The sequence below is a fragment of the Chiloscyllium plagiosum genome, chromosome 34 (assembly GCF_004010195.1).
Source record: "Chiloscyllium plagiosum isolate BGI_BamShark_2017 chromosome 34, ASM401019v2, whole genome shotgun sequence".
In the NCBI taxonomy this organism is placed as follows: domain Eukaryota; kingdom Metazoa; phylum Chordata; class Chondrichthyes; order Orectolobiformes; family Hemiscylliidae; genus Chiloscyllium; species Chiloscyllium plagiosum.
This window is the reverse complement of record NC_057743.1, coordinates 19,596,421-19,606,909: the sequence shown is the minus strand read 5'-3', so window position 1 is coordinate 19,606,909 and position 10,489 is coordinate 19,596,421. Positions and strand designations below refer to the sequence as shown.

General features: G+C 42.6%; 1 protein-coding gene across 1 annotated transcript in view; it reads left to right on the top strand.

Moving 5' to 3' along the window:
• LOC122540268 (solute carrier family 25 member 35-like) overlaps nt 1-10,489 on the top strand; it is a 32,177-nt gene that overhangs the window by 14,939 nt on the left and 6,749 nt on the right. The window contains exons 2-4 of the mRNA XM_043675730.1: nt 6,024-6,089; nt 7,729-7,881; nt 9,357-9,491. Coding sequence (XP_043531665.1) covers nt 6,024-6,089; nt 7,729-7,881; nt 9,357-9,491 — 354 coding nt within the window. The remainder of the gene's footprint in view (nt 1-6,023; nt 6,090-7,728; nt 7,882-9,356; nt 9,492-10,489) is intronic.

Sequence of the window (10,489 nt, the reverse complement as noted above, 5' to 3'; positions counted from 1 at the left end):
AAAAAGTAGAGGACCCAGCACCGATCCTTGTGGAACTCCACTTGTTACAGGCCTCCAGTCAGAAAAACAACCCTCCACCACCACCCTCTGTCTTCTACCTTTGAGCCAGTTCTGTATCCAAATGGCTAGTTTTCCATGAGATCTAACCTTGCTAATCAGACTCCCATGGGGAACCTTGTCGAATGCCTTACTGAAGTCCATATAGATCACATCTACTGCTCTGCCTTCATCAATCTTCTTTGTTAGTTCTTCAAAAACTCAATCAAGTTTGTGAGACATGATTTCCCATGCACAAAGCCATGTTGACTATCCTGAATCAGTCCTTGCCTTTCCAAATACATGTGTCCTGTCCCTCAGGATTCCCTCCAACAACTTGTCCACCACGGAGGTCAGGCTCACTGGTCTGTAGTTCCCTGGCTTGTCTTTACCACCTTTCTTAAAAAGTGGCACCACGTTTGCCAACCTCCAGTCTGATTCTGTGTTGTGAACTTTGCCCAAACCGGTTCCTCCAAGATTAGTTGTGAAATTCGCTGTTTGTTATCTTTGCCCATTCCCCTAACCTATCCAAATCCTTCTGCAGGATCCCCACCTCCTCAATGCTATCAGTCCCTTTACCTATCTTTATATTGTCTGCAAATTTAGCCAGAATACCCTCAGTTCCTTCATCTAGATTATTAATGTCTAAGATGAAAATTTGTGGTTCTATAATTAGTTCAAAATCATGCTTCATGAAGTTATACATGGCTGACATCATCTCTAGCCTACCCAATTGCCTTGATCCTTTGCAATTCATCTACTGGCGCAACAGGTCCACAGCAGATGTCTTCTCCCTAGCACAACACTTATCCCTGGGACATTTAAATAATGAGGATACCTATGTCTGGCTCCTACTTATTGAATACAGTCCGCCTTTAGCATCATAGTTCCAAACAAACTCATCTCTGAACTCCAAGACCCCAAGTCACGGCTCCTCCTCTGTTACTGGATCCTCAACTTCCTGACCCAGAGACCACAATTAGTAAGAATAGGTGACAACACTTCCTCTACCATAATCCTCAACACAGGTGCCCCACAAGGTTGGGTACTCAGCCCTCCACTAGACTCCTATACACACATGACAGTGTGGCCAAATTCCACCCCAACTGCATTTACAAGTTTGCTGATGACACCACCTTTGTAGGCCAGATCTCCAAAAACGAGACTGAATACAGGAAAGGGATTGAATGCTTAGTGGCATGTTGTAATGACAGCAATCTCTCCCTCAGCATCAGCAAAATGAAGGAGCTGGTCATTGACTTTAGAAAGCAGAGTGTTGGGCACGCTTCTGTCTGCATCATTGGTGCTGAGGCAACGATGGTCGAGTGTGTCAGGTTCCTGTGAGTGATTATCACCAACAATTTGACCTGGTCCACCTATGTCAACGAGATGGTCAAGAAAGTACAATGATGTCTTTGCTTCCTTAGAAGGCTAAGGAAAATTGGCATGTCCACAAGGACTCTTACCATTTTTTATAGATGCTCCATAGAAAGCACCCTATCTGGATGCATCATAGCATGGTTTGGCAATTGCTCTTCCCAAGACCGCAAGAAACTACAGAGTCATAAACACAGTCCAGTCCATCCACCCAACCCAGCCTTCCATCCATTGACTCCATCTATATTTCCCACTGCCTCAGGAAAGCAACTAACATTTAAAGACCCCTCCCACTTCAATTATACTCTCTTCCACCCTCTTCGATTTGGTAGAAGATATAAAAGTTTGTATACACGTATGAATAGATTCAAGAACAGCTTTCCTGCTGTTATCAGACTCTTAAACAGACCTCGCAAATTTTAATTCTTATCTCTTTCTGTCTCGCACTCTCTCTCTCTCTCTCTCTCTGCACCTTCTCTGTGGCTGTAACACTGTACACTGCTCTCTGTTCTGCTACCCTAGTGCACTATAGGTGGTATGATCTGCCTGGATAGCACACAAAACAATACTTTTCATTGTACCTCAGTACGTGACAACAATAAATCAATCAATCAATTACTGAGGACTATCAACTCCAACTGAGGCTTCCATGTCAAATGATTTGGAGATGCCAGTGATGGACTGGGGTGTACAAGTTAAAAATCATACAACACCAGGTTATAGTCCAACAAGTTTAATTGGAAGCACTAGCTTTCGGAGCGCTGCTCCTTCATTAGGTGGTTGTGGCTTTCACAATTGTAAGACACAGAATTTGCGATAAAGTCTGTGCCTTACAGTTGTGTACTCCACAACCACCTGATGAAGGAGCTGCGATCCGAAAGCTAGTGTGCTTCCAATTAAATCAGTTGGACTATAAACTGGTGTTGTGTGATTTTTATCCATGTCAAATGTTCATGCAATTGTCCAGTCACCAAAATCCTATAGTACAAGTAATTGTCTTAATTTTGGGATACGTTAATATTACATTTTCTTTAAGCTTGGCGGAAAGGACCTGTAAGTGGATAGGACAGCTTATGCTGTGTCAGAAACCTAATGTTCTGAAGAAAGAAGAAAGAAACTTGCATTTAAATAGCACCTTTTCCAACCTCAGGATGTTCCACATATTCTACAGCCAATAAAGTACTTCTTAAAGAAGAATCACAATTGTAATGTAGGAAATATCAGTCAATTTATGCACAGTAAAACCCCACAAATAATAAGGTGATAATGAACTCATGAAATGATTTGTTTTAGTGATGTAGGTTGAGGGATAAATATTAGGTAAGACATTGTAGAAATCTCTGGTGTTCTTCCTCAAACTGATACCATGGAATCTTCCATGTCCACCTGAAAAGATATATTGGGCTGCAGTTTAACATCTCATCCAAAAGGCAACAATACCTCTGACTACTTCAGTTCTCCATCTGAAATGTCAGCCTTGTTTTTGAGCTCAAATCTCAATTCTCATAATCTTCTTCTCTCTACATTTCTCCTTTGTCCTTTTTAAAGGATGTTGGTAAGACAGACTAAATAATCCTGAGCATGCTAAGAATTACACTAACAACCAATTCAAGATTGTCAGTCAGGCTTGCAGAGTGGCATGCTTGTGCACAGAGGAAATTACATCTATTAATACACAGGGCCCTGTTCTTTGCAGATAGAAAGAACATGTACACACATTGTGCCTGTTTCACCTTTACAAAACAGGAGATGGCCACTCTCCCAAATCATTCTTCAGGCAATGCCTTGACTAATCAAAACAAATTTGCCCAGTTTCAGTTGAAACATACGGCAGTAAACTGCCAATTGTCATTCAGCTGGTGCATTCTCCATGGCAATGCTCTACCAATCACAATTCATTTGCCAATAAATCAGCATTTCTTTTCATATAGCATAAAATGGATTTCCCCTTTCTATAGGTAATCTTGCCAATGTCTTAATGAATGTAAGACAAAAAGCTTCAATAAATTCAGCCATACTCAAGTTCTGTACTACCAAACTTCATGAATTGTAAAGGTTTGGAAGGATATGGGCCAAACGCAGGCAAGTGGGACTAGTTTAGTTTGGGAACATGCTCAGCATAGACTAGTTGGACCAAAGGGTCCGTTTCCATGCTGTGTGACTCTATAAATGTCAATGGAATTCAGTGCTTTGTTAAGCAGCAGAGCTGAGCTTTCTGTGACTCTTTTAATATTTAGCCTGTGATAAATTGTTTAATGGAAGGTGATGTTGTCAGACCTGGTACACTAGATTCTTTGATGATTGTCACCTTATGAAATTGTGGGAAATTGAGTTCAAAATGGTATTATTCATCAGTCTGAGGGCATCATTTTCAGTACAGAATAACCTGCACCTGTAACCCTCTCCCTTTACACTCTGTGCACTGATCGCAGATGTGGACTAGGCAAGAGAGAGTGCCGTGACCTGGTTTTCATGCATTTTCATTTGTTCCTGCAGTTCCTTTGAACGAGTTCTTATCATCTTACTTAAAGGAAAACTTAGATGAGGCTGGGATTTAAATAGTATTTGGTCATGTGAACAGCAAGATCTGTTCCAATGAATTAGCACATTTATAAAGTGAAGGAAAACAACAGCTGCTCACTTCACTTACTGTGCCTGACTCTTTCAGCGTGGCTTTGTTAAGTAAATGTGTCCCTTCATGTGTAGTTTGTGGGAGCAGTTCAGGCTCACCTTTAGCTATTCTGTCACAATTTATTGACAATGCACATGGTCTAAACTCACTTCCCTCATGTAAGACTTTACACTCATTCTACCTTACATTTCTTCTATGTTATTTTCTTTATATTCACATTTTGTTCTACAAAACATACATTCTTCAATTTTAGAACCAGTTATTTTAATACTCGGAGGTGCTTTTACACACCACCAAATTCTTCCACCATTAAATCATCCAACTGGTTTATACAGGAGCTGCAGAGAAGCCCTATGAAATGGAAGAAGCTGTGTCTTACAATGAGCTTGTTTACAATTTGGTGAGTTACTGGAGAATGCACAAGTATTGGGTGTCGGCTAAGGATGTACAAAACTTAATTATGATATCCTTATCCTTTTTATTTCTACATCTCACTTCAACTCTAATATCCTACTGAGGCTCTTTGATCTCTTTTAATGAACAAAGGCCATGTGTTTTGGACACTGGAGAGCTTCTGTCACCTGTAGAAAGTTAAAAATCACACAACACCTGGTTATAGTCCAACTGGTTTATTTGGCTTCCAAATAAACCTGTTGGACTATAACCAGGTGTTGTGTGATTTTTAACTTTGTCCACCCCAGTCCAACACTGGCACCTCCAAGTCATAGTCACCTGTAGAGGCAAGACTGTGCCTTCCAGATAAAATCAGAGGAAGGAAATTGCGGTAAAATTCAGTAATTGTGTGTACTGTTCAGAGTCCTGTTGTGGTTACAGTGTCAAACCTGTCCGTTACCAGCAAATCTCTTGTGAAGCTTCAGTAGATAATTCTAAAACTGTTGGAGAGAAAGGTTACTCTCCAACGGGTGGTCAGGAGGCAGAGTGAATCTGCTTGTTTTTCTGATAGAGAGAAAATACACAAGCGGAACATACCATACCATGTTACCTTTACAGTCTCAGAACTTACTGCATGGTAGACTGGTTAACAGAGTTAGATCACATGGAATACAAGGAGAGCTAACCATATGGATACAAAATTGGCTCAATCCAATGGACTCCCTGGTCATCAGGGCGTCCTTCCTGCGTTTATCTAGTCCTGTTAGAAAATTATAATTTCATTCTCAAAATGTCAGTGAATGTAGTCCTACTCAATCCAGTCTCTCTTCATATATCAGTCCTGTCATCCCAGGAATCTGTCCAGTAAAGCTTCATTGCACTCCTTCCATTGCCAGAACATTCTTCCTCGGACAAGGAGATCAAAACTGCACACAATACTCCAGGCCCTGTATAATTGCATCATGACACCCCTGCTCCTGTATTTGAATACTCTCACTATGAAGCAAACATCCAATTTACCTTCTTCAATACCTGCTGTACCTGCATGCTTACTTTCAGTGACTGATGTACAAGGACACATTGGTGTCGAGACAGCTCCCCCTCTTCCAATCTATCAACATTCAGATATTTGACTTGATTTGATTTTGCATAACCTCACATTTACCTGCCATGAAATTGCCACTCCCTCAACTTGCTCGTGAATGGGCTTTTTACCAACAGAGGAGAGGGTGGGGGAGGAAGCTGCAGCTGGAGCAACTTTGAGTTAATTCTCATAAACACAGAAATCCCAGTGGGAAGTTCATTGTGCTTGTGGATCTGGTTCTATGGTGTCAGATGATCCCAATGGTAATTACAGTTTTTTGAATATTACTTGTAAAATAATAAATATGATGCTGTCAAGTGCACACCTAAAAGATTATGTGCCAGTGTGGTAGTTGGACAGTGTTAGTCATTCATTAAGCATTTTACAATTCATGGGTACAATAATTTGGAATTATTTGGAATTTCCCAAGAGCTGATTTTTGATTCCTCTTCTGTCTGGTCTAAATGAGATGTGACTGTTTTGTGCTTTGCTTACTCTCAGGTAAAGACTCACCTTCAGGCCCAGTCAGCAGCTATCATCGCAGTGGGACACCAACATAACCATCAGGTACACACTGCTTTGGAAAAAAAGGCTTGTATTTAGACAGCAAAATTAATCAAATTTCTTTACATCCATGAATGTGTCGAGAGTGTAGTGCTGGAAAGACACAGCTGATCAGGCAGCATCCGAGGAGCAGGAGAGTCGACGGTTCGGGCATAAGCCCTTCATGCCTAAAACGTCAATTCTCCTGCTCCTCGGATGCTGCTTGACCTGCTGTGTCTTTCCAACACCACACTGTCGATTCTGATCTCCAACATCTGCACTCAAATTTGTAAACTCATGTACTGTACTTGATTCCTAGTATTAGATATTTCTAATACTGCATCTTGTACCCCTGCTTCTACACTATCATGTGCTTTAATTTTAAAGGAGGAAGATTAAATGCCTGGAATGCATTTGGATCCAAACCTGGGAAATAAGAGAATCTAAAATGATTGGAATAATGCCAACAGAACAGAATTGGGCACAGCCTGGCAGTACCTGGGTCTCTGGTGAAAGTTCATTATGTTAGGACAGTAATTGGTGCTAAAAGATCCTAATATGCTGACTCTGTGCTCCTGCTGTTACTAATGGCTTGTTGTGTTGGAGCCAGTCAGTGTTTCCCTGTGGTAAAGGTCATTAATGACGTTGCAATTCCGATGCAGTCAGTTATTAACTACGGTTGAAGTTCCCATTGTTTCTGTAACTGTGAACATTTTACTGATTGGAGGAAGGGGTTGAGGGTCAACTCCAGGAGAGCTGAATTTACGTTCCCCATCCTAATGTTAAATCCTAAAAGATTACTGCGGCTTTGCAGCTTGTTTTCCTTACAGATTGTCCATTGACCCAGGGAGCTGACCAGGGAATTGATCACAGCTTTACATCACTCTAAAATTAGTCCTGGTTTGCTGCAAGTGAATGTTAATAGATTAAAGTAGACCTTACAATTAAATTGCACATCACGACAAACCAGTCATGGCTCAGGTCAACAATTAATGCTTTCAAAAACCATCTCCCTGGTGTCCGCCTGCCTGCCTCACCCCAACAGCATTGATTTCCAGTTCTGTTTTGCTTTCAAATCTCAGCCCTATGTTTCTCCTTGACTTAAGAATGTGTCCCATAACCTTCATAACTGTAATCCTGGTTGACTACTCTCTGACTGGACCTCTGCTCTTCCTGCTGTCTCTCTTCTCCTCTGACTAATCATTGCTTCCACCCCCCCCCCCCCTCCCCCCACCAGGTTCTCTGACTGGATCACTGCATTTCCCACTGTCTGTTCCTCCGACTGGATCAATGCATCTCCCCTGCCACATTTCCTACAGATCTGCCTCTAGGATCACAGTCCTCCACACACACACAGACCCTCTGCTCCTCTATCAGAGACTGATCTCTCAGTCAGTGTATCTCAGCTCTTTGGAAGACTCTTTTTGAGACACTTTGTCTTGCAACTTATACACCCCTTACACGAGCACCACCAACACCAACCTCCTCCCCCCCCATTTCTATGATCTCTTCCACCATCTTCTGGTCACCTTCCTCTTCAATTGTTACTCACTCTGCATAACATTCTCCAACATGACCAGGCTGGGTAATTCCAGGCATATATTTTGTTCCGTGAAGCTCTCCTTGTCAGATGAGCATGACCTCATTGTGTCTTCAATCCCAGGGAGTCACAACTGCCTTCTTGACAATCTACAGACAACAAGGGATTCTGGGCCTGTGGCGAGGGGTCAGTGCTGCTGTGCCAAGGGTGATGGTTGGATCTGCAGCACAGCTCGCTACGTTTGACTCTGCCAAGCAGTTAGTCAAGGATCAGCAGGTGAGTGCATATCAAGTTGGGATTGTTACATATCACGGAGAAGGACAATGATTGATAGCTGCAGTCTTGAATACAATCTGCCTTCAGGACCAGGATTGGTGATTCAGAGTCATAGAGATATACAGCACAGAAACAGACCCTTCAGTCCAACTCGTCCATGCCAACTAGATATTCTAAATTAATGCTGGTCAATGGGACTAGGTTTCGCCCATATCCCTCTAAACCCTTTCAATTCATATATCCATCCAGATGCCTTTTAAATGTTGTAATTGTATCAGCCTCCACCACTTCCTAGCAAGTTGACAGGGTCACAGCGCAACAACTCATCAGACCTCAAGAGGGTCCCTGAAGTGACAGACCTCCTTGGCGTTGTTGGAGATAGAAAATTCAGTGATCCAAAGGATTTTTTTTTTGTTCAGATCTTCATGCTCCGGGCGCTGTTCGTAATGGTTTAATAACTTTATCTGAGGTTTGTTGCCTGTTTTTGGTTGAGGTGGTGGCAGAGGCTGTCCTATCCTGCCCCATTTCAAAAGGTGCCCATGTGGCCATCAGCTTCCCCACCCCAGTCAATCTGCTCTTGGTAAATTACTAGTAAATTAGCCTTTGCCTATGAATCCTCAGGGAGAAAGTGAGCACTGCAGATGCTGGGATCAGAGTCAAAAAGTGTGGTGCTGGAAAAGCACAGCAGGTCAGGCAGCATCTGAGGAGCAGGAGAGTTGAAGTTTCGGGTATAAGCCCTTATTGCCCGAAATGTCGATTCTCCTGCTCCTCGGATGCTGCCTGACCTGCTGTGCTTTTCCAGCACCATGCTTTCTGAGCCTGACTCCTCTGGCCTGATTCCAAACTGGCCGTCAGTAAAATGCCCTATTTGCTGAACGTGGTTGGCAAGTCAAGCTCCCAAGGTTCACCAAAATGTTACACACACCCTCACATTTTCCACCTTCTGAGACCAGTACAATCTGCCCAATGATCCTATGAGATTAAGAATAAATTTAATGGACTGCATCAGATTAATTGGCATTCATGTTCAGCCCTGATCTGAATTTCTAACCATCCATTCTCCAAAAGACAGTCTACTTCCACTGCCATCTGTGTCTATCCAACACACCTTAGGAAGACTATATTGGCTTTGGAAGGAATGCAGTGTAAATTTACTATCTAGACTCCAAGGCCTAAATAATGGGGAAAGATAATTTAAACCAGGATCATATTTCTTGGAATTTGGGATGGATGAGTAGTAATTTATTGAAGTTTTCAAGCTATTAAGGGGAACAGAAATGTATAATACAGCCAAAAGCAAATTGTTGTGGTTCAAGTGAGCACCTTCAACATTGAATCCTAAATTCTTTAATTCATTCCTTGGTGGAGCAGCAGGTATTAATTAGCTGTCAGATCCGTTTAAAAGTTGAATTGGATAAAGAGGAGTTCATGAGCTTTAACACAAGTTGATTTTGTGATATTATTAATACTTGCAGTGGTTCAGCAATGATAGCTGGATGGTCGGTTTGGCAGGAGGAATGATGAGCAGCGTTGCTGTGGTGATCACTATGACTCCCTTTGATGTCATCAGTACGAGACTCTACAACCAACCAGTCGATGAGGTCGGCAAGGTATGTCCTCCCCCGTCATCAAATCACACGCCCAGTGCCCATGGTGTGACCTCTACAACTTGTTGTTCTTTCCCCTCCCAGCAGCACACCAGCTTATAGGGAGAACAAGACCAGCCAGAATGCCAGTGGTATCTCGAAATCCACACCTAATAAAACCACAATGTACTTCAATGATTTTTTGAGGAAGCAAGGTGTGTGTCTATGTGCATCCATCTGTCTCTAGCCATTCATATATACAGGACATTCAGGGTCATAGAGATGTACAGCATGGAAACAGACCCTTCAGTCTGACCTGTCCACGCCGACCAGATATCCCAACCCAATCTAGTCTCACCTGCCAGCACCCGGCCCATATCCCTCCAAAACCTTCCTATTCATATACCCATCCAAATGCCTCTTAAATGTTGCAATTGTACCAGCCTCCACCACATCCTCTGGCAGCTCATTCCATACACGTACCACCCTCTGCGTGAAAAAGTTGCCCCTTAGGTCTCTTTTATATATTTCCCGTCTCACCGCAAACCTACACACTCTAGTTCTGGACTCCCCCACCCCAGGGAAAAGACTTTGTCTATTTATCCTATCCATGCCCCTCATAATTTTGTAAACCTTTATAATGTCACCCCTCAGCCTCCGACACTGCAGGGAAAACAGCCCCAGCCTGTTCATCCTCTCCCTGTAGCTCAGATCCTCCAACCCTTGCAACATCTTTGTAAATCTTTTCTGAACCCTTTCAAGTTTCACAACATCGTTCCGATAGGAAGGAGACCAGAATTGCATGCAATATTCCAACAGTGGCCTAACCAATGCCCTGTACAGCTGCAACATGACCTCCCAACTCCTGTACTCAATACTCTGACCAATAAAGGAAAGCATACCAAACGCCTTCTTTACTATCCTATCTACCTGCGACTCCACTTTTAAGGAGTTATGAGCCTGCACTCCAAGGTCTCTTTGTTCAGCAGCACTCCCTAGGACCTTACCATTAAGTGTATAAT